The sequence below is a fragment of the Rhinolophus sinicus genome, chromosome 17, assembly GCF_057876585.1.
Source record: "Rhinolophus sinicus isolate RSI-liver-muscle chromosome 17, RSI-T2T, whole genome shotgun sequence".
Classification (NCBI taxonomy): domain Eukaryota; kingdom Metazoa; phylum Chordata; class Mammalia; order Chiroptera; family Rhinolophidae; genus Rhinolophus; species Rhinolophus sinicus.
This window is the reverse complement of record NC_142517.1, coordinates 167,210,445-167,236,100: the sequence shown is the minus strand read 5'-3', so window position 1 is coordinate 167,236,100 and position 25,656 is coordinate 167,210,445. Positions and strand designations below refer to the sequence as shown.

Below are 25,656 nucleotides of genomic sequence, written 5' to 3'. Positions count from 1 at the left end.
TCTCTTCACTGTTTCCCCATGCATTAGTTTTCAGTCTAATGCTTGTCCATAGTATTACTTCATTCCAAATTATTTACATAATTGTCCCTCTCCTCTTTCCCCGTGTTTAAATTATGCAATCCTTAAGTCTCATCCCTCTTAAGAAATATTCATATATTACTAGTGGCCTTTGTTTCCTCACTACCGCCTAAGAATTATTGCTTTAAATGGCACCTAATTTAATATTCAATTAAGTGCTATACTTTATTATTTTTTGAGGGTAGGTTGATTGCCGCCTCATAATATCAATCCCAGTGCTAGATGTGATAACAGTGCTTAATAAATTGATAAACTGATTATTGTTATTTGTACACCTTGATTGTATTGTAAGCACTAACTTTGGACAGACTTGGGTTTGTGTTTTGTCTTTGCCATTGTTAGCTAAAGGACCTGGAACAAGTTACTTGTTTGGTGTAAGAGTAAATGTTCCTTGTTTGTGTAACGATAAGTAAAATGCAGTGCTTTGTATTGACACAGAGCAAATATTTAGACAATGATACAATTTTTTTCCCACATTTATGTCATTTTTTTCCTAAAGCTACTATTCAGGGGTATTGCTATGATTATATTTATGTAATAATTTAATACTTAATGTATTATTATATAGTAACTATGGATTTATTTCCCTGCATTGTGATTCTACCTGAGAAGTACTCATTGCTTCAAAAACTCCTAGGAAGGACAGAGACTTAGGACTCTGTCACTGCTGGCACTCTATGCTTTAGTCATACTTAGAAGTGGAATGTTGAAGTGGAAAATAAAGGTGTAAGGTGCTTTCCATTTCTATCCGTTATCCTAAAAATCTGCTACAATAAATTGTTGTCTCCTTTTAGATTCTGATTTCCTAGGGGCGTTTCAGTGCTAGGGCCAGAAACTCAATTCGTTTAGAAACATGGAGAATTCCTTAGGTACTTTTTCTTCTTTTTCATGGACCTCTTTTTCTAGTCTCCCTAAAACATGCTAAATGGTTTTATGGAATTTTTATTATACCTCGTGATTCTTATTATTATTATTTTTTTAATCTTGAGAATTCCACTTTCATTTCTTTAGGACTTAGGCAGTTGGCCAATGCCAGAAAAGTAGCATTTCCCTTACCAGAGCCCTTCTTAAACTCTTTGGTCTCAAGATCCCCTTATACTCTTGAAAATTATTGAGGACTCCAGAAAGCTTTTGTTTATAGAGGTTATATCTATTAGCATTTACTTTACTAGAAATCAAAACTGAGAATATATAAAAGTTAAAATAATAATAAATCTAGTACATGTTAACATGTTACATATTTTTACAAAAATAAGTACTTTACAAATCAAATTTAGTAAAAAGAATGGGATGTTTTATATATGTGCAGTTTAATGTCCGGCTTAATAGGAAACAGTGGGATTCTCATATTGTTTCTGATTTCAGTCTATTGTAATAGGTTGTTTTGACTGACGTATATGAAGGAAATTTAGACTCACACAGATACGTATTTTCAAAAAGGAGTATTTTAATAGCCTTTTCAGATAGATAATTGTGTATATTCCTCTTTACCACCATGCCAATGTTTAATAGCTGGTGGTTTCTTAAAAATGGATTATAATGTGAAACCTCAAACAATATCCATGAATGTTCATATTCTGTTAAATTAAAATCATTTGGCCTGTCTCTTTGAATGGATATTTTATCCATACATGATTTTGTAACATGTTTCATTGGTTGTTTGGAAAATACTGATGCACTGAGTAATGCCCCTTTTCCTGGTGTTAACACATTATCAAAATTAAATTAATACGTTAATATAATATCAAGAAATCACATTTTTTAATATAACCACCTGTCTTGTCAGAAAAGTCTAAGTATTGGGAAGCTATCAAGCTCACAGGAATGGATACAGGTTTTCCAAAATTCTTATTTTTTCTTGAAAACTTTTAATTTTATCATGGTGGCAAATAAAGTTGGTTATTTTTCTTGAAGTGACAGTCTCACTTTGTTTATATTTGAGTGTGGGCCAAATATCTAACAACCATAGGTTGTCAGCCATTCTTTCAAGTAAAAATGAAAAAAAAAAACAAAAAAACACACGCTGATTCGTCTTGCAATTCAGGTGATCACACAGTGCTCCTCCTGAGATAACCATCATCATTGTATATCTATCTTTACAGCTGTCCTGTACATGCATTCCGTGTTTTGTTACTCAGATTACTATAAAGGCCTATACTCAAGGGCTGAGATTTCATAAAATTGATATTTTTCTACTTCTTCGAGGACATTCTTAAGTGAAACCGGCTCTTTTCGCCGACGACATGAGTGTGGCAGTGTCTAAGAACACAACTGCTACTGCAGTTGATGCTTTGATTTGTGCCAGGTTGCAGCAGTTTTAACCCCCATTCCTTTTGGACTATCATTGCAGACGACAACCCAGTGAAAAGGCAGATAATGTCTTAGTATTATTATGAAAATAGTTTAAACCTCAAAGACCACCTGACAGGTGCTGGTGATTCCCCCAGGAACTCACAGACTATACTTTGAAACCACTGCTTTATTCAGTTAATGAAATCCAATTGTCGTTGCCTAAGTGATTTTAATAAGTAGATTCTAAAGTGGACAGATGAGGAGAGGATGATGTAAACGACTAGACAATTCTTTTGACCTTCATTCTTTCATAACATTTTCCTCTAGAGCTGGCATTAAAAAAAAAAAAAAAAAAAATGGCCATAGCAGGAAGTGGGCACAGCTTTGGTAATTAGCACCTCAGAATGACCCAGGTGTACTTGTGTTTTAGGTCTTATAGCATTTGGGAAAACAGCAGGAGTGCCTGTCTTCCTACTATTGAATACTAAATAGTTTCCTCTTTTAACAGTCTTTTATAAACTAGACACTTCAGATTATTTCTTGAAGTCATATATGTTCAAAATATTCTTGAGATTTGTACATCTACTAAAGGCTGAATGATAATTCCATTTTTGTAAAACGATTTATTCCCCATAGGATGAAATTGTCGGCTAACATGGACTATTATATGTGGCTTCTGATTTACACTGCTTATAAATATGAAGAAATTAGATTTTTCCTAAAAATGAGTTGGCCCCAAAACTTTTTATTAAAAACTCTAATTATAATAGAAATGAAAATGTGAAGTGTTGGCCAAGTTTGTAAAATCTTTCATCAGGCTGATAGAACACACACCATTGGACAAAGCATAATTTTAGTTTTTGTTATTTGTTTACTATAAATATAGTGACTGTCCTTATATGGTCCTTACTTACATCACTGTTTTCATCTAGTTCTGAGTGTGAGTTTTAAGAAGTGATAATGCAATGAAGTGCTCATCTTACCAGTTTTCTTGAAGGCTTTTAAATTTCAGCTTCTGTTTTATATATGGAAAGTCTTTGGATTGATTATAGTGTTCCATTTAATAGGTATATGTTTCAATAAAAATCTCATCAATATTTATATAAAGTGAACACTAAATTACACAGTTGTTTCTTCTCTCTGTCTTTCAAAAAAACAGTCTTAGCCTAAATTCTTCTTTTCTGTATCTATCTCGCCTTAGTTTTTTATGATAGACTGTCATCCTTAAGATGGTGAACTAAGAATATTTTCTATTCCAAATTTATATTTCCAGTTTTCTTGCTCTTTTTGGAAAACTTTCATTATTTCTTTTTCATCTCTTCCTTGTTTCATAGCCCTCTTCTGTCAGGCGGAAGAATGATACATACAACTATCTGTAGTCAAGTTAGTCGTAATGCTCTCCAGCCACCTAGGCATTCACGTGAGGCCTACGTGGTTATTTCTATGGGTTGACAAACTGTTACACCACTATGGATGTGAACTGAGAATCATCTTCTCAGAATGAGATGTGTATGTATCACTTGCTCTTCAGTATTTTCTTAAACTTAATTTGTTCTTTTAGAAATTCTTGATGAAGGAGATAGTGACTCCAACACAGACCGAGATGCTGGAAGTAGTGAAGAGGAAGAGGAGGAGGAAGAAGAAGAAGAAGAAGGAGAAGAAGATGAAGAAGGTAAAAGTACAGCTTATTTAAATACGACTGTAAAATACTCTGAAATTAAATTAATTATAATGTAATTCTCTGAAACAGTGATTCTCGATCTGTGGGGGTTGGGAGGGTTGCTACTTATTGGCAGTAAGTGGGTGCAGGCCTGGGGTGCTGTTAAACGTTCTACAAGTCGCAAGACTGCCCCCCACAACAAAGTCTGATCCAGCCCAAAATGTCAGTATTCCCAAGGTTGAAAAACCTTGCTCTAAAAGTATTAAACAAGGAAATTCATTGTTAACAGCATAATTTTAATGTGATATTTTATGTCTTTGATTATAAACTATGAAAAAGGTGCATTCATATTGAGTTCATTTTATTTATGTAACCCTGACATTGATGTGACAGATGAGAATGACTAGATATTTGCTGTTCATTTGGGCAAAATAGAGTGGGGAGGCCAAAAGCTGTATTTGTACAGAAGCAGGTATGATGTTCTTCCTCTTCAGCTTTGATTACATTACATTTCACAGAAAAATAAGCTCACTACTTTGGTGGAGTCTCAGTGAAAACATCAGAACATGCATACACTGATCACTATTTATTTGTATTACATATTTGAAAATATTTAAAGTAAATCTTTCCCTTTTAGGGCATAACATATTTTAGTTCTGTCTTAGAGTGAAATTGCTCTTCTATAATACATTTTATAAAAATGAGTTTAATTTTCCCAATGTCTTCCTTATTTAAAACACCTTGTAACTCCATGTACTATATTTTATTTTAGAATTACTTTGTCTTATGTCTTCGAAAATACTCCTCGAAAGAAACTGATTAAATATAAGGAAAGGTTTCATGCATTAGATAAGAAAAAATTTTGACAAGTACACGTATTTATATTGGACTAATGCAACCTGTGATGATGATCCAGTGTTCTCTGAAACTATTTCTACCCATAAGTTATAGTTCTTCCAAATTATCAAGATACTATTTAGAACTCTAGGAATAATGTTTTACCAAACAACAGCATGAGTACAGCCCTTTATAGTGTCTAAATTAGCAGGTGACACACACAGAAAGAAAAATAGTTTTCCTAGCTTGGTTTTGGACTTCTTTGAGCTAATAAAACTTATTAAAATACTCCAAGATATGGCAAAAGACTTGAAATAGTTACTTTGAAATCTACAAATACTAATTTACACTGTAGAAAATTGTATTGTTATTCAACTCAAATTATAAATGTATTTAGAAAACTGTTAAAACAGAAATGTATTTTCAGATCTTGACATTTATTTTTGTAGTTTTATAATTTTGTTATGTTTAATTTCTTTCAGGACAAAAAGTGACTATTCATGACAAGACAGAAATTAATCTAGTCTCGTTCCGTCGTACAATTTATCTTGCTATTCAATCAAGGTACGATAACTAGCTGAGTTGATTCTTATTTTTTATCACAAATGGGCAAGGAGATAGGACTTTTAGAATCTGATGACAAGAAACTTGATACTGTTTCAGGGATTCTCAAACTACCTGCTTCTGCCCCTATCCTAAGCCCAAGCTGATAGATCTCCACTGTTGGTTCTTTGCTTCAAAAACAAATTGTCTTTACTTATTTGGAAGGTCTAACTGTGTTACATAATTAAACGGCTTGTTGTTTTTTTTAGCTATGTCATTTCTTATAGTTAGCTATCACTAATAAAAACTTGAAAACAACTGTTAATTACAGAGCTAGCACAGTATTTAACTATGTAATGGAAATTTAATATTCTATTTTTTTCAAATTTGTTTTTTAATTCTGATTCTAAGGAGAAAAGTACTGTTATGTTAACTTTTGGACACTGATTTGTTGTGCAGATGGAAATGTACATAAATGGAAGTAGAAATTCGACTTAGGAAGGTTTTTAGAGCCCTTTGAAGTAATATTAAGTAAAAACTGTATCTGTCATGAAAAACAAGACCTAACCCCTTTGAAGTCTGTGAGTTTGTTTCTGAAGAAAAGTAAAGAAAATGTTAAATGTTTTGAATATCTGTTGTTTTATATGTGAATCAACCTATTGATTTAGTGGACAATGTTTACATTTTACACTGAAGGAGGACTGTTTTCTCTGTTTTGCTTTGTTACTAGGTTTTGTATATTTCCGTTTGGTATGATGTAATAACAATAATGACTCATAAGTAGGAGTCATCTTGTTTTCAATCTGTCTAAAAACTTTTTGGCTTGGATTCATCTTCAAAAAGAAATGTTAAACAGTAAATATTGGTTAGAAATTTTTTGGTTTATCCTTACCTATTGCTTTGCCTTTCTTATGAGAGAAGAAACTATTAAATATTACTCCATGCAAACTTAAAGTGGAAGATGATAGATTTTTGTTATAGATGACTATTATTAGTTTGACCTTTCATTTATCCTAGTTTAGAAATTCAACAGTAATGAGTTGTAAACAGCAGATTTAATATTGCCATTAACGTTAACTTTGAAGAGGTATAATGTAACTATTTGAATAATTATTTAAAAGCAATTATTTTTTTTTAAGTTGACCTAACCTTAATGATTTCTGAATCACACAAAATACTTGAAAAGACAGGTGACAGCCACTATTACATAGTAGTACCAATCATTGTAGCAGTAACTCCTGCCTTATGTTTTGGTTGGCATTTGTTAAGAGTTCTCAGCCTCTACATGCCTAGTAAAAATTTATATAGGACAAAGGTTAGTATACTTAAAAAGCTTATACACATTTTAGGAACTGCAAAGACTTTAACAGAAAGGTATTTAAAATACATGGTTGGGAGATTCATGTAATGGATTATAAAACAGTAAAAAAATTAGTTGTCAAACATATCACTGTAAATAAGTACTATTATCACTCATTAAAACAGCTTAAGTGGTTTGTTTTATTAAAGCAACAGCACTCAGTACTAATGACGGTTTTGGTGAGATACGCATGCTGATAGACTTCTTTATGGAAAGCCTTTTGGTAACATGAATCAAGGGCTTGGTACTCATTCCATTCGACCCTTCTTTTTCATTATTATATTTCTTAAAGAAATACATATTGACAGATAATTATATACAGAATTTTTCAATGAAAAAAAAGGAGAAGATCTTACTGTTTAATACAAATAATCAAAATGTCCAGTTTATGCTACCATTGTAATTAGGTTAATTGAGCTTTGTTATGGATGTTGGCAGGTGGTCTGATACAATGTTAGGTGGGGAAAAAACTACATAGACTGCTACATAGTACCATGCCAGTAGTAGGATCTTAACTGGATTAATAGGCACATTTTAGAAATAATACATTAGAAAAGAAAATGTCACATTTTTTCATCTTAGTGCTAGATATTGTTTAATATTATCTGGTATAAAAGCCTTTCCTGATATAAATTTTTCCATTTTAGGGTTTTCTTTTTTTATGCAATTACCTGGTATCATCCTGGGTTATTACCCTGTTGTGCCCAATGAAACCCAATAAATAAAAACAAGCTAAGGAATACTGATGACCGATAAAACTAAATTCATAATCATTATATGAGATGTGAGATACAGTGAATGTTTAAAAAAAAATTTATTACAGTGAAAGACACATTGCCATTAATTCCCCTCAAAATACTCCCCCTCACTTCAAACACACTTATCCCATAGTTCTTGCCACTTTCTGAAATGGTTCTGGAAGTCTTCTTTCGTGAATGTCTTTACTTCATCCTCCATTATGACAAGGCTACGTGTCACATATTGCTTCTGGGATGGCAATTTCTGTCAAATAAGAACATTATGGTATGTTCCTCATCCACCTTATTCACTGGATCTGGCACCGTGTGACTTCTGGCTCTTCCCCAAAGTCAAAATGACCGTGAAAGGAAAACATTTTTTAAATCGATTCAGGACATTCAGGCAGCCATGGCAGTGCAACTAAAGACACTCACAAAAGAAGACTTCCAGAACCGCTTCAGAAAGTGGCAAGAATAATAGGATAAGTGTGTTTGAAGCGACGGGAAGTATTTTGAGGAGGATTAATGGCAATGTGTCTTTCACTGTAATAATTTTTTTTATTTATTTAAACATTCACTGTATCATTTGCTCACACTTCGTATTTCAGTGGATGATTATATTACACTACTGTTATCAAAAGAATGCTAGTTTGAACATTCTAAAAGTACAGATATATTAACATTTCTGCATCAAAATTCACGTGTTGATAATTCTCTTAGGTGAAGCATATTGAAGATATTTTAAATGCAGTTTATATGACTGTTGTATAAAAGCAAAATTTTTTCTTTTGAGTTTGGTTATTTGCTATTTTTATACTTAGTTGGTTTTTTTTGTTTTTGGTTTTTTGTTTTGTTTTTTAATGTAGACGTCCTGTATTTGGGTATGAATCAAAATAACTTATAAAAAGTGATTAGGCACTAGATGTCATGCTGAGCTCCTGGAGCATCTTTTACCTCTTCTGACTTGGATTAGAGCGAAGTAGAAATGGTTAGCAGTAAAATAAAAATTAAGTCTACTTTCTGTCTCTGTGTATTTGCCTGTCCTGGACATTTTGTATAAATGGAATCATACTATATGTGGTATTTGTGGCTGACCTTTTTCACTTAGCATAATTTAAGGTTCATCCATATTGTAGTAAGTATCAGTACTTCAATCTTTGTGCAGTTAAGAGCTATGTCTTTTTTATATACACAATATAATATGAAAATATAATAAATATTTAAAACAATTATTAAAGTAAGATTCTTGTATATAAAAGATAGTAAATATTACTACAATTTAACTATGCTGCGAGTTTTTCACCTAATTATTATGACCATTTTATCTCTACAGTTTAGATTTTGAAGAATGTGCTCACAAATTGCTGAAAATGGAGTTTCCTGAAAGCCAAACAGTAAGTTAATATATATATTTTTTCTGTTAGGAAGTATATTGGTTATAAAAATGTTTAAGACAGTTAATAGGTTTCATGAATTGAAATAATAACTTTATACTAAATATTATTTAAATGTAGATTTTCTAAAATTTAAAATAACTCAAAAAGTTTGAAATAACTCAGAATTTAGGAGTCCTGGACTATTTTGTGTATGCTACTCATTCTAGTGAATTAAACGACTGCTTGAATGGAATGTGGGAAAGGGAGGAAGTCTCTGAAACACCACACTTTGCATAAATTTCTTAATGGTTGCCTGTAAAGCAAACAATGGCTTAAATACAGTAGCAAATTTGTTCTTTAATGAATTACTCGGTTTCTACGTTATGCACTAAAGTATTCTTTTGTGGTAGAAATTATAAAAATCATCATATATGTTGTTACTTTGCATTAATTAGATATCTGTTAATATCTAATTAACAGAATATCTAATTATACAGAATCTGTATCTTTTTTTCATTCATTAATTCACTCAACAAAGTATATCTTATATGTTAGGCACAGAGCAAGGTATTCATGGATTCATCTATAAAATATATATTAGCCCCCTCTTAGCTCATGGGACTCATAGTCTTATTACTCAGTATATAAACTTCACTATTCAAAGTATCACAGAACGCTAATGCCAAGGATACTAAAGACTGGATGAAATAGATTATTTTGGGTATTTTTCTCTAGTTGTGCTCCTGTGTATGTTGCTCCCTGCTCATCCAAATTTTAGATGCTTGAAACCTGAGCCAAGACTCGCGGGATTTTGTTTTTCACACCTTGCCGCACATGTGCTAAACCCAGCACAGAGTCTGATAGGCTGTTTGGTTTCTGGTTCTTCAAAAGATCTTCTTGAGTATCTGAGCTAAGTTACCATTAGATGTAAGTTCTTTGTTTTAAGGCTTTAAATGTGATCTCCTACAGGAATTGGCAGACTGTGGCCCAGGACCCCTACCAATTTTTATAAATAAAGTTTTATTGGGATACCGCCATGCCCATTGGTTGTGTATGGCTACTTTTGCCCTATAGCAGCAGAATTGACCAGTGCAACAGACTCCAACCTATGGCTTCTAAATCCTAAAATATTAACTATGTGGCCTTTTAGAGAAAAAGTTGACCAACCTTTTTTCTAGAATGTAGATTTTCTTGGAATGCCATAGTATAGAATTTTGAGAAGAAACTATTCTTTTCAAATTATTTTTTTTCCCTCTTAAATTTTGGTAAAGGGTATGTTAATAATATTAAAAATAGTGTAGTGTACCTGTTTGTACTCTGATACACTTGATGTGCTGTCATTGGAAGGAAATAAATTAGTGAATTAACCTTTAAAATTATAATTGAAACTGAAATTACTGTGTGATCTTGTCACATTATTTGAGGAATATAATTAAGTCATTATACATTTTTATTAATATTAATCCAGATGATAGTTGTTCTAGGACTAACCTCAACATATTTCAGTAACATTTGGAAGAGTGTATTAGTGCATCTATTTTCATGTACTCAAAAGACTGTCCTAAACTGCTATAATATTTAATTAAAATGTTAAAATATTTAATTATTATAAGCCACAGGGAATAACTCTTGTAATTGCATTTGGTCTAGGGAAGAAAGTAATTTGTAAGTAATGCTGACTGTATTAACAATGCTATCAGCATATTGCCCTGTTATACTGTTTACAACCTGATTAACTCTTGTTATTGTAAAATACAATGTTGGTAGAAAAGCTGAAAATGCATTTTAATATATCAAACTCACAATAAGGCAGAAGTGAGAAAAGTCTCGTTAAATTTTTAGTACTGTGTTAAATTTTGACAAAGTACATCTTTTCAGAACTTATACTCTTACAAACACCTTATTTGATTGAGGCAACTTGTGACTAATCTTAAAAACCTAACACTAGCAGTATAAAGACATCTGAAAATAACCCTCCATTGTGAAGTGAGGCCTTTGAGTAGATTGTTTTATAAGTAGATGATCAGCTTCTAGAGCTGCACTGTCCCATAGAACTTAGTGCAGTGTTGGAAATACTCATATTCTGCACTGTCCAGTACAGTAGACACTAGTCACATAGGACTTTTAAGTACTTACGTTGTGACCACTGTGCCTGAGGAACTAAAATGTTAGCTTCCTGATACTAAATCATTTACATTTAAACAGCTGCATGTGGCTATGGGCTACGATGCTGGACAGCTTGGTTCTAGTGTCTGTTCTGTGCTTCTCTGGTGTCCCCTTCCTCTCCCTTGCACATATATATATGCAGTACATACATATTGACCTAATTTTTAAAAATATTGATTTATTAGGTCGCATCTTGTGTTATTAAATATGACAAAATATCAAAATTGCTAATTGAGCTATAAAGATAAATCAAATACAAGTAAAAATGAACTGAGAGTGTGTACATTATATTTTATAGGCTTGCTTTCTGTTTGTAGAAAGCAAATATATTACAGTTACTACATTTGGAAAAAAAGTAATGTTAAATTTTCGATAAGTGTTTTTATAGAAAAAGATATGTAGTCAATTTTACAACAGTGGTCAGAGAATGAAGTTGTGCCTTTTTCATTTTGTCTCCATTGATTTCTCCATGTTGCATGAGTTTCTTCATCTATGAAATTGCTATAATCAATATATATTTGATTAGAATTACTTCAGGAATAAACAATATTTGTTAATTATAAATCATTTGTGAAGATGGTATTTTTCTGATCCTAGATTTATTCTTGCATTTATTAGTTTAACAGAATTGTCACAGGAGTTTTCAAGGCACTTAAATAGCTGATTGGACAATACATGTATTCCAGCAGTTATGGAAGGATTCCATCTAATTGTATAGATCCAGCTATAGACAGATCTATAGGCGTAACATTTATTTTGAGGCTAGAAAATTCAGCCACAGAGGTCTTTGTTCTTTTAAATATATTTTTTCTTTATCAACCAGAGGCTCATTTAAGTAACATTGAAGCTGTGCTTATTTATGCTTTTGTAAAGATTCTGTTCTGCTTTTTCCATACTAACTAAATATATTTCTTAATAATTCAGTTTAAATCTTTGGAAGATGTCTAATTGAATTGTTAGATGTATTGGTGAGACATATTGGTGATCTATCATTAAAAGAATTCTTTATAGAATCGTTTTAGAATATAGTATATTCAATCTCTTCTTGATGTATCTGTTTCATATGCTAGGTTTTCTTAAAGTGCTTCATAGTTATATGAATTTAGAATTTTATAATTAATTAGCATAAATGATATATGGAAACTGTCAGCCAGACCGAAGGCTTTTAAAAACTATAGGTATCACATAGATTGAATTTTTATTTTGACTTACTAACTAAAGTTTACAAAGTTGTGCAAGTTTTGTGTTTTTAAACCCTTATTTAAAAATTCAGGCAGCCTCTATCATATTGATAAGGTACCATACAGCATGGATTCATTATGTTCTGAATCATTAATGTTACTTGTTTTCCAAATAGAAAGAGCTCTGCAACATGATACTTGATTGCTGTGCTCAACAAAGGACCTACGAGAAATTTTTTGGCTTATTAGCTGGGGTGAGTTCCAGCCTCATTTTTTATGTTGGAATTTAATGAAATCACTAAGGGAATTCTTAACATGAAGATTGTGGATTAATGTGTGTGCTTTGTGGTCTGGTCTAATATAATAACATAACTTTGCTAAAAGTAAATTGTTCTTCCCTTCCTCAGGTTTTCTACTTTCCATACCGTCCTCCTTTCCCACTTTATTTTTGTAGTCCCTTACCATTGCGTGGCACTAATCCAGAACTTTTTGAAATTCTACACGCATTTAAAAAATTTCCCAAAGGGGACAATTAAATGCTATCTTCTCAAAATCTGAAAGCAGCTTCCGAAGTGAAGTGCATGTTCAGGCAGCACAAATAGCGCATGAGCTAAAATGATTTTTAAATCCAAACTCAACCCACAGTGAAGTTTATTTGTATAGTATACAAATGTATCTGTCTATGATTTGTATAATTTGTATAATTTATTTATGATCTGTATAATTTTATTGTAGTATATAAGTACCAGGTAGATAGGATGATATATATTAACTTTTTTGGGCATCTCATCATATAGCACCAAAAGATTGATGTGATACACAAAATATGTATTTTTCTGATTCAACAAATTTAGAAGGATTTAATATGCTCATAATGGTATTGATATGCAATTTTTAATGGTATTGACATTCAATTTTGTAATTTATTAGCGATTTTGCATGCTAAAAAAAGAATACATGGAATCCTTTGAAAGTATATTCAAAGAACAATATGATACCATCCATCGCTTGGAAACAAACAAATTGAGAAATGTTGCTAAGATGTTCGCTCACCTTCTGTACACTGACTCACTTCCATGGAGTGTAAGTAGATGTTTATACTTCCTTCCTAATCCCCTATTATTCTCAGATTTGTATTAAGTATAATAGAGCCATACTTTTCCTATGTAGGAAATGTACTTTTAAAATGAAATGTGTAGCGAACTTTTACTATAATGGCTATCTTTGAGGTTATGTTCATATAACATGGGATCAAAAAGCTAAGTAAATAGTGCATGAGTGTAAAAAATACCATCCTGGATGATATTAACAGTCGAAACATCACAGTACTTTTTAATAGTGATGGCTATGAGTATTTTCAGAGAAAAGATTACAGATTTTTATCATCTGTGTATATACACGTGTGTACACTTATATTATGTCAATAGTTTTGTGGTTATGCATCTCTGAGTTACTGCTTAGTTTCTGAGGGACTATCAGTGTTTCTTCTAGTTAGGACATGAGAAAGGTGATTGTCTTAGGATGTGTTCTTTTTAGCAGACATTGAATTTGGGTAAGAGATAGGGAGGAGTTCTTGTAGTCATAGTTAGAACAGGGGAAGGTATTCTTGATGAGGAAATTGCACTGGATTGGTATTTGTAATGCATTCATTAAGCTGGCATTTATTGTACAACTACTGTTCATTCAACACCGTTTATTTAGCCACCAACTATGTACCCAGTTACTGAGAGAGAGACTGGGAATCCTAAGTGAATTATATATGGTCCATGCTTTCAAGGAACTTACCGTATTAGTGAGAAGAGCTAAGATATACCCATAGCAGTAATACAGAATAAAAAGTGATAGGTTATAAGGAAAGCAACGTTGCCGAAGGAATTTAAAAAAAAAAGGAGGAAAGAAATTGCATACCAGAGGAAAGAAAGAAAGAAGAGGATCACATTGTAGAATACTGCAACCTAATGGTAGAACGAAGCAACATCATTGAGCTTATAAATGTTGGATAGATTTTTGTGATATTTTAAGTACTAAGTATGTCCAGCTGCATTAATACGCATTTTGTAAGCTAACGTAGGATCCAAATCATGATATTTTTCTTCTTTTTTCCCCTCTTTGGGGAGATGAAATTAAAATTTTAAACAATGAAAGCAAATGGACTCGTGGAACACATAACTCAACAAAGTGGAGGTTGCTTTTATTTTTATTTGCCCTAAAACATCTCCCTATGCATTTCAGTTTTTATGTCTCAATCTTAGTATTCAGAACAAACCATCGCTCTTTCTATCTTTACCCTTATCATGTTTATATGTGCTATACAAAACTATAGCCTAATGCTCTAAGTGGCGTTTTGCCCCAAACCATCACATACCCACATTTTGATGAGTGAAGCTTAGGAGCTAGTTATCTTTGCTTCAAAATTATACAGTCAAGGCAGAATATATCCCTGCTATAAAAAACACATTGCTCAACAAAGAGAATGAACTTTATTTCTATAGCATCTTAACATTTTGAAAATTAGCATAGAAACTAGTCTTAAACTTTGCCAAGAAATGATATAGATCAGCACAAGGGAAGATATTCAGAGATAATTCTGATTGAAGATGAGATTAAATCTTAATTTCAAGAGAAACTCAGAGATTATAAACGTTGGTCACTTTGTTTTGTCTTTTGAACAAAATTAAATAGTCTTTTTGCATTTTATTTTTCAGGTTCTTGAATGTATAAAGCTGAGCGAAGAAACTACTACATCGTCCAGCAGAATTTTTGTTAAAATATTTTTCCAAGAACTGTGTGAATACATGGGGCTTCCTAAACTCAATGCAAGATTAAAGGATGAGTAAGTTTGTCATGCACTTTTTCTTTTTACTGTCCTCAGGTGTTTTCTTTCACTTTAGTGACATGTCTACCCTTGGTTGTAAAAACAAGAGTTAAGCCCCTAGGACTTGATTCATTCGTTAGTTACTACCCCAGATCTCATATTCTGCATCCCAGCACAACATGCAGTTTCTAATGATGCTTTTTAATTCAGTAGAGAAAACACAGAATTGATGCTGCTTTTAATTTAGTTAAAACATAGAAAATCATTTTTGCATGTTCACTGGAGTTTTCCAGTGATGAGTATTTATACTTTTATTTTCATTGTTACCCTAATTTGGAGCCTTGAAACACTGATTAACTTTTTATTATCAATGGACAATTGTGAATGTCTACAGATGAATATGTCATGTGATTGATCAGATTATTACACTGAACTAGGGTCTTGTTCCAGGACTGGTATATAATCTATTCCAGCTTTCTTATTTCCTGTTTATTCAGATTGCCCATGGGCACTCACATTGGCTTCTATTCCATTCACACTCCTGAAATCACCCTTTCAAATTTCTGTGACTACCTGCCACATCATATAGTGTTTCTCAGTCCTCAGGCCCCTTGACTTCTCGGCTTCACTTTACAGCTGACCACGTGGTTCCTCACTTTCTTGTCATTCTACCTTACTCTTCTCAGTCTGTCATCTCCTCAGCCTGCCTCTCCCCACTGTTCGCCCAGTGTCAAGTTCTGTGTGCTCTCCCTGTGCTGTACCCTCTTCCCTTGGCTTTCTGCACTTAAAGGGCCCTGTCTGCTTTACCAGGCTCAGCTAGTTGTGAGCCCTCACCAGTCCAGCAAGCTGTGCTCCAGCCGCACCAACACTGCCCAGCTGGCTAAGCAGGTCTGGCTCATTCAGCCTCCTTACCTCTATTTCCAGAGCTGAGAATCCCTCTTGTGTTCTGTCCAGCAAACTCTCAATCATCTTATTTGTCACCTTTTCTATGAAATAGTTTTCCCTGACTTCTGGTTAGTCATTCAGTGTGGTACTGAAAACCACATGTCCAAAACCACATTGTGTAGTTAATGTTTTTTGTTTCCCTCCCTAGAAGTAATAATTCTATGTAATCTTCATTCATGATTTTTCCCTTTTGTTTACTGCTTCCCCCGCCCCCCCGTGCCTCGCACAGTGCTGTGTGTGTGTGTCTGTGTGTGTGTGTATATACGTACACAATGCATACATACAGAGGATGCCAAAAAATGTATACACATTTTAAGAAAGGAAAACTGTATTAAAATTATGCTGATGGTAACCACCTTGAACACCTCTTATAATTGCAAAAGTCAAACATGACTTGTATTCATCTTTTGTTATCAGTGTATGTTGTTATAATTTTAATACAGTTTTTTCCTTTCTTAAAATGTGTATAGTTTTTGGCGTCCGCTGTGTATACACACACCAGGAGGATTTTTTTTTTTACTTTTCTGTATACATACAATATACATTCTGTATACATACAACAGACATTCACATACAATATACCAGGGGTGCCAAAAAATGTATATACATGACTTGTATTCATTGTTTGCTATCAGTATATGTGGTATTGAGCATTACAATTTTAATAGTTTTTTCCTTTCTTAAAATGTGTATACATTTTTTTGGCACCCTCTGTATATACATATGTACATTGATATGTTTGCATATGTTGTATACATATATCTGTTCTCTGTGTATGTGTGTGGTGTGTGTATAAAAAAGTTTTTAAAGACCTCCTCCCTCTGTTGTATAATTACAGAAATTAAGTTTACTAAATTATTACTTGACCCTACTCATTTCGTTTCTATAGCATGTAGTTTAACCTAATAAATTATATAAATTATTCACTTGGTTGTATTTTATGTACTAATTTAATACATAGAAAATCTGAAAAATTACTGTGTAAGAACTTTGCCTTTTTATCCTTAAGCAATCCATTTTCTTTTGTGCATTTTTTCCTTTTTTTTTTAGAACCCTACAGCCATTCTTTGAAGGATTGTTACCCCGAGATAATCCCAGAAACACTCGGTTTGCCATCAACTTTTTTACTTCTATAGGTCTCGGAGGTTTAACGTAAGGATCATTTTCAGAATTTTATTTTCAGTTTACAAAATTATCTCACAGTTGCCTTCTAAGCAAAATCTAACAGAGATTATATTTTTGATTAGGGATGAATTACGTGAGCATCTCAAAAATACACCAAAGGTCATCGTGGCACAGAAACCAGACGTTGAGCCTAATAAGTCCTCCCCCTCTTCTTCCTCTTCGGGGTCCTCCTCTTCAGAGTCTGACTCCTCCGCCTCTGACTCAGACAGCAGTGACAGCAGTCCAGAGTCTTCCAGCGAAGAGAGCGACTCTTCATCCACCAGTAGTCAGAGCTCTGCCTCAGGTATTGAAACTCACTTATAATCGATCGCGCTGGTGATGCTTACAATGAGAGAACACAATAATTTGATTTTTTATTTATTTTAGGATTTAATTGTTTAAAAGCCACAATTAATAATATAAATGATCATTTGTCACTGTTGCAGTCAGAGTGAATTAAAACATGTGCGATGCTAAGATTCCCTTTTGGAAGACTTCATAGACATGAGGATATTTCATTGGCAAATACTTATTTGAGTGATGACTGAAATACCATTTATAGTATCTACAACCTAGTTTACGGGAGCTTTCCTGGTGTTGATATTTTAAAGACATTTTAGTTTTTACTTTTAATAGTGAAGGTTTGTTAGTTATTGACATGTATCACACATTTAGTGTGTACCTCATAAGTGTAAGCTGTGTACATTTTCATAAAGAGAGCACATCCATGTAGCTAGCTCCCAGAACAAGAACTACCCCCAGTGTCCTTGGTCCCTGTCCCCGGTACTGCCCCTCCTCCCATGCACTGCCTCACGGCAGCTACTATTCTGATTCGTAATTCCGTAAAGTAGTTTGCCTGTTCTTAACTTTATAATTGTACGCATATGTAGGAACTCCTTTATGTGTGGCTTATCTTTCAAAATTATTTTTGTGAGATTCATCCATATTATTGCATTTAGTTCATTCATTCTTCTTGCTGTATAGTTTTCCACTATGTGAATATACCATAGTCTATTTAACATTCTTTTTACTCATTTGCAGTTTAGATTTATAGTTAGTGTTCCCATGAATACATGAATACTCTTGTACATATCTTGGTGACTGAGTGCACGTGCATGCGCGCGTGTGTGTCTGTGTGTGTCTGTGTGTCTGTGTGTGTGTGTGTGTGTGTGTGTGTGTGTGTGTGTGTAAGGACATACATACATTTCCGTTGGATATGTACCTAGAGGTAGAATCACTGGGTTGAAGCTAAATGTATATTTAGCTTTAGTAGATACTGTCAAACACGTTTCCAAGTGGTGACTGTAATTCACGCCCCCATCAGCCATGTATGAGAGTTCCCATAGCTCCTGTCCTCACTAACACTCTAATTGACCATTGTTTTCATTTTAGCCATTCTGATCGATGTGTAAAGGTATTGCACTATGGTTTTAATTTGCATTTTCTTGATCTCTAATGAAGGTGAGCACCATTTTATTATTGGCCATTTGGAAATTTTCTTTTTGTTAAGTAGCTGTTCAAGTCTTTGCCCATTTTTAAAATTAAGTTGTCTTTTCTGTTGATTTCTAGGAGTTCCTTATGTACTCTGGATATGTATCTTTTGGTGTGTGTGTGTGTGTGTGTGTGTGTGTGTGTGTGTGTGTGTGTGTGTCACAAACAGCTAATCCCATCCTTGTCACTCCAGCCCTGCCAGGCTGCCAGAGCTCTGCTGGTCTCTGCATCAGCAGGTGCTCCCAGGGACAGGGTAGCAATATAATGTCAGCTTACCTCTCTGTGGTTCTGCCTTTTCTTAAATCTTAGCCCTACTTGTCCTTTTTTTTTTTGCCAGCTAGCTGTCTGATGCCTTATATTTTTTTCCTTTGATTTTGATTTTTCATTTTATTTAATTTTTAAGTCATAAGAAAATTGCAAAAATAGTACAGAGAATTCACATATTGCCCTCACCCAACTTCCCCTAATGTTAGTATCTTGCACAACCATAATTCACTTATCAAAACCAGGAAATTTACATTTGAACAATACAATTAACCGAACAACAGAATCTTAACTTGCGTTTCACCGGTGTTTCCACTAACATCCTCTTTCTTGTTCCAGGATCTTAGCATTTAATTGGCATTTCTTCTTATTTTTCTACAGCCTGTGAGAGTTTCTCAGACTTTCCTTGTTTTTAATGGCTTTGACACTTTTTAAGTCCTCTGGTCACTTAGTTGTGGTGTCCTTCAGTATGGATATGTGTCTGATATTTTCTCATGATTTGAATGGGTTATACATTTTGAGCCAGAATACCGTAGAATCCATGTGTTCTTAGTGCATCTTATCAAGGAGTTCATAATATCAATATGTCGTATTGGTGACATCACTTTGATCACCTGGTCAGGTAATGTCTACCGGATTTGTTCATTGAAACTATTTTTCTCTGTATATTAATATCTTATAGGGAGATAATTGATTCTATGCAAATTTCCTTTTTTCTCCTCTTTCACTTTCCAATATTTGTGTCTATCTTTATATCTTGTCTGCAACACTTATGACTGTGGCGTTTGCCAAACGGTGACCTGTCTATTTGTCTCTTCTACATGAACTAATTCAATTTCTTCTGTAAGAAGAGTTGGGCCCACCGCCATTATTTAATTTAATTATATATTTTATCATTGTGGACTCATGAATATTTATCTTATGGGTTACAATACTGTCATGTATTTTGTTGTTCGGATCATTTCAGCTTTTGCAATTAGGAGTTCCTTCACGTAGACTCCTTGCTCTTTTGACATACTCCTATCCATTTCCTTGAGCACTGCCTTCCTTTATAGCATCTCAAGTTGTTCCAGATCTTTAGTACCCTTAAGCAGAAGATTTTAAATTTTTATAAAGCATTTGTAGTTGTTTTCAGCAAGGGCACTGGTCTTCTACAGCCTTGTCCATTCTGCTTGGAAGTCTGTAGTAAAGGATTTTTTATCAAATGTGCCATTTTCTACAAAAGTCTGTGTTGTTTTCCCCAGGGTCAGCTCTGCTTTCTTCCACCATACTATTTTATTCTGTATAAGAGATAGTCTAATTGTGTAAAATTCATATCATTTGTTCTTTTTCAATGCATATTTCAGAAAAGGAGCTCTTTTCCCTGTAGCCTTGGTTGGTTGGAAGCCCGATCTTTTCACTCTTCTTCCCTGGCTTGTTACAGTTCAGAATGTTTTATATACTTTGTGGCAGCCAGAATTATGGACTCTCAGTGTTTTGTATTATTAGAGCAAGATTCCATTTGCTCCCAGGAAGTCTTCTTGAATTGAAATATGCTAACATTGTTCATTTAACATTCACCTCTTTTATTCTAAAGAATTTGTTATTTTGTGTATCTGTTTTGAGAACAGATGATAACACAGCATGAATTTCTGCAATAAGGAAGCTTGCTGATTCAAAATTAATTTGCGTCATCATGCAATTGCAGTAGAGAGCTTTCCATTTTATTAATAAAATATCAAATAGCATAAAAGCAGTATGAGTTGCCCCGAAATTAGAAAATTTTAAAGCAGACACCAGAGAGAGGAGATTGCATGTTATTATATGGCTCATGTTTTAGTGTGAACAAAACACTGTGAGCGGCGCAGAGTAGGGTCAGGGAGACATTGATTAGCGCAGAGCCAGATGGTTTCTTCTTGGGGAGCTACAGCTCAGCTGAGCTGCTTGTGAGGAGCCCGAGAAATAAGTCCTTAGTGGAAAACCAATGGACTCTACCCAGGGTAGGCATTTGGCAGAAGAAGTACAGGTTGGTACAGTGAGACCTGGATGGAGATAGGATAAGAGTACGTAGTTTGCTACCCTATTTCCTTCTTTCTATATACACATGAATTCAACAAAAATTTTGCTCATCTCAGCACCTTTGATGTATGTACCCAAACTAAATAACACTGTAAATAAAATGATACATTTGTTTCATAGCTCAAGATGGTAAGTTATTTCACTGTAATTAATTTTTATATTTGTGATTATATCAGTAAAATTAAATTGTTCAAGGCCTTTTTAGAAGAGTTTTCTCAGGAATCATGGCTTCGTGGCTCTCATAAAACTTATGATTATATATCTTGACACAGCTTCTCCCACTGGTGCAGTTGGTGCTTCTCTAATAGCACTGGAGAGTAAAACTGTGGTTTCTGTAGAAAATTTTTATTTGAAGTACATAAGTTCATGTTAAGCAAACCCAGTCATTTTAGCCCCACCACCACCACCACCACCTTTAGGAAGTGATGTTGCTGGCATTGTTTGATCACTGTATTTTGATTATGTACCGGATCTGACAAAATACTTCATATGACATAATGTGTATGGACTACAATTTATGTTTTTGAATAAAATTTGTAAATGGAAATGTACCATGTTAGTCACTCCATAAAAAATTTCACAACATTTGCTATAATTAAAGTTCCTATTCATTGTTTTGAAACTAAGGATTAAAACAGTACTTTGGTAACTAATACCAATATATTGTATACTCTTAAAAATTACACATTTTTGTGAAATGTTCTGTCACACTTTTCATTCAGTAATTTAGCTTTTCATCCAGTTTATCTGAATTAGTAAATGTGATTGTTTAATTATGAAATTAGCTTAAAAGTAAAGCTAACTATATTTCATTTTACCTGTGCAGCTAAAGATACAAGAAAGAAAGTACAAGGGAACACCAGAAGAAAAGAAGTAGATAAATTGATTAGAAAGCAACAAACAAATGATAGGATACAAGAAGAAAGAAGGCCAGAGCAAAGGTACCAAGAAACAAGGACTGAAAGAGAAAGGAGGTCAGAAAAACACAGAGATAAAAATTCAAGAGATCCAAATTGGAGAGATCCCGTAACAAAGTACACTTCCGACAGAGGTGTTCCTTCCGAACGGAATAGTTACAGTAGAGTCATGAGTGACAGAAACCAAGAAACGTACCTAGATTTGGAAAATAAGCATGATGATCCCAAAAAGAAGAGAGGAGAGAGAAGAAATTCTTTTTCTGAAAATGAGCATAGACACAGAAATAAGGACACTGAAAACTTTAGAAGAAAAGATAGATCAAAGTCACGAGAAAAAAATAGAAAACATTCAAGCTCTAGAAGTGATGAGGATAGGTACCAGAATGGTGCTGAGAGGCGATGGGAAAAATCTAGCAGGTACTCTGAACAATCCAGACAGTCAAAGAAAAATCAGGACCAGCGAAGAGAAAAGTCTCCAACAAAGCAAAAAAAATAATTGTGTAAAATTGCAGAAACTGAACATGCCTTATATTCAGTTGAAACAAATTATTTTCTACATTGATTAACGAACTTTATAGAAAATTCTTGTATAAAGTACTGGTTTGTATTTGTACATTTAAAAATGTTGTCATTTTAACATGTTTTATATAACATGCTTCTCAAGGCCCTCCACAAAAAATTATTTGAAAAGTTTCACCAGAGAGGGATGTAATTCTTGCTTATATTTTGATAATAAAATGGTCAAATGCTCATTAAATCAGTGATTTTTTTTTTCATTGACAAAAGTTTTTTCTGATGTTTCCAGTTCATAGAATTATTATAATGCATTATTACTAGCTTTTCATTTGTAACTAAAGACCAAAATAAATGAACCACTTCAGTTGAGCGTTTTTGCTTTGTTAGTGAGATGCTCTGAACCTTTTTTAGGAGTCACCTGTTTTTTAAAGTAGAGGAATTATTTGAAGTTTTATATTATGTCTTGAGCAAAAGAGGTATGTATAATTTTTTTCACAAGTGTTTTGGTGAAGCTTAGTGTATATTAGTTTTTAAACAGATACACAGCTATGTTACTTATAATTAGGTCTTCTCTCATTGATAGCATTTCTCTCTGGACTGCTAGATTAACGTTTAATTGAAATTCTTTGTGATTAGTGCTTTTTCTCAGCCTTGAAGTTATATCATTGGTGAATCAATATGTATTTAATTTTTAAATTTGGCATAACAGGTTACTGGAAAACATACAATGTGAACAGCCTAACTGTGAAATAATTCCAATTTTTATAAAAATTCTAAGTTTCCATCATTGTAACTCTCACCAGTTATTATGTGACCATATTATTTATTACTTTTGAAATAAAATATTACCTCTGAAATTTTAGATTTGCTGACAGACATTTAACCCTACTTACTAAATAGACTACTTGTGCTTGTTCACTTTAAAAGTTTATCAGATCCATTTTAGTTGATGTCTGGGTTCAAGAATAATGGGACCACCATCTTAATGTTTGGCTTTCAGGCACACACTGATTCGAACTGTTTTCTATTTTTGTTGCTTAAAAATTTGAGTATAAGTAATAAAGTCCATGTAAATAAAGAAATATTCTCTCCTCCCACCTGCTTGCCCCCCTCCAAACAAAGTATTAATTGAATATGGCACCTTCGAAAACTTCTTTTTAGTGTTTTCCCCTGCTGTGTGGTTAGAAGGTGGTGAGTGGTTAACTAGAAGGGACCTTCGTGGGCATAGTGCTTGTCACAGAACTAGGAAGCTCAGCAAATTGGATTTAATGGGCACATAGGCTATGAGCCCTAAAGGAAACAAATGAGAGATTATTTTTATAATTGAACACTATTTTAAGGGGTGGTAAAAAGGAAAAAACAGTGGACTGGAAATTTTATTTTCTTCACTTTAACCTTAGTTCATATTTTCTTTCCTAAATGTAAAGATGGGAAAGAAACCATTCCTTTTATTGAGTAGTTAAAACTTTAAAGAGTTACTACAGTGGAATATTTTAAATGTAACAAATATTTATTTAGCTTCTAAGATGTGCCCAGGCCTGTTCTAGGAACTGGAGATCAAACAATGAACAAAACAAAGTGTCAGTTCTTATGGAGCTTATACTATATATAGTTGGGAGGGAGAGTGGTGAAAGACAATAAACAAATTATAATACATCCAGTGGTGATAAGTGCTCTGAAGAAAAGGAAGGCAATGAAAGGAGAGAGTGTGTGATACTGGTGTGTGTGGGGAGGGAGGGGCAATTTTACATAGGAAGGTCAGAGAAGCTTGATGAGGTGATGTTTGCCCAGGTAAATGAAGGAAGTGAGGGCTTGTGCCCTGTGGATTGCTGCGAGCGGAACCAAGGCAGAAGCGGCTGAGGCAAAGACTTATTTATAGTAAATGTTTCCTGGAAATTTTTGTTAACATTTCCTAGTCTACTTATTTGGATGGTTTTGCTCCTTACTAGTTTGTTTACTCTTAACAAGAGCAGTTAACAGAACTCCCAACTGCCTTCCAGCAGAAGGATTTGAGCGTAAGCGCCTCACGTCAGGACCGGTGAGTAGGGTGTTGGGTGTGGACCTGGACTGTTCTGCTTGTGCAATAACATTTCTACCTCAGAAACGATGTTTGCACGTGCACTGTCTACCACTCAGGCACATTTTTTACATTCTAGGATTAGCATTTCTTAAGGATCAGCTGAGTTCTAGATATTTTGCATACATTGCTCACTGTTTTTCAATTTCTCAACTTCTTTGCCTCCAGGGTTTCTCCATGCCTACTACCTCACCTCTTCCCATCATCATCCTCTTTATGTTCATTTCAAAATCCACACCACCTCTGAAATCTCTCCTATAATCGTCACACTGCCTGCTGCCCTTGCAGCTCACCTTCAGGTCCGCTACTCTAGGAATCTTTTTTCAGTTCGTGGAAACCAGTAGATCTGTTGACTGTTTTAATTAGTTACCCGCCCATTTCTTCACTTCCCCTGTTCTGTGGCCCATCATTTTAATGGATGAATGAATGAATAAACTAATTTAGTTTTTACAAAACAACCCTGTGAAATTGGGCATCGCCTCCCCATATTACAGAAGAGGAGACTGAAGTCCAGAGAGGCTAATTTGGCTCAGACCACAAAGCTGGGTAGTAGCAGGATCAGTTTTTCACCCACATCAGCTTCATTCCAAATCACAACTGGATGGAAAGAAGCTTAAGAGAAGTATTTGAGTGCCGGCTCTACTACCTAGCAGCTGTGCGAACTTGGGTGAGTTATTTCACCTCTCTCATCTTCACATTCGTCTTTAAAATATTGATTGTGGCCACCTTACAGTTATAATGATGATTAAATGAAACAATGCAGTCAAAGGCCACCAGTAGTGTGTAGCACAAAGTGGACCTTAAAGAAATTCTAGCTTTCTTCCCACTATGCAGCAGACTTAGAAGGAAATTCAGGCTCGTTAACTGACTCGTGATTGCTTTGTTTCATCTCATCTGTACTAATATTTCATTTGAAAACAAAAATGTTACAATAGCTACACAGAAAACGAATGGATATTTTTGGAATCACATTGTGATGGTAATTCCCCATGACGTCTATCATAGGACTGCTTTCCTAGATGTATATATTTTAGTTCAAGTAAACCCCTTGTACCCCTTATTTCACATTTCCCAAATGTTTTGTCAGAAAAAGAAAAAGGTTTGGGTCATGTGATAGTTATGACTGAATTTTTTATTCTTTAATACTTTATGCCATTTTCATTTTGACTCAACTGATGT

At 33.9% G+C, this 25,656-nt stretch overlaps 1 protein-coding gene across 2 annotated transcripts in view; it reads left to right on the top strand.

The window, feature by feature from the left end:
* The window catches only part of CWC22 (CWC22 spliceosome associated protein), a 52,385-nt gene extending 29,744 nt beyond the window's left edge, over nt 1-22,641 (top strand). Inside the window, exons 12-20 of one of the 2 annotated variants that reach the window (XM_019739361.3) lie at nt 3,932-4,042; nt 5,350-5,431; nt 8,841-8,901; nt 12,407-12,484; nt 13,161-13,313; nt 14,936-15,063; nt 17,041-17,142; nt 17,238-17,458; nt 21,794-22,641. In XM_019739361.3, the coding sequence (XP_019594920.2) occupies nt 3,932-4,042; nt 5,350-5,431; nt 8,841-8,901; nt 12,407-12,484; nt 13,161-13,313; nt 14,936-15,063; nt 17,041-17,142; nt 17,238-17,458; nt 21,794-22,380 (1,523 nt within the window). In that variant the 3' untranslated portion in view covers nt 22,381-22,641. The remainder of the gene's footprint in view (nt 1-3,931; nt 4,043-5,349; nt 5,432-8,840; nt 8,902-12,406; nt 12,485-13,160; nt 13,314-14,935; nt 15,064-17,040; nt 17,143-17,237; nt 17,459-21,793) is intronic. The other variant, XM_074338728.2, reaches the window with a different exon arrangement.
* The last annotated feature ends 3,015 nt before the right edge of the window (nt 22,642-25,656 follow it).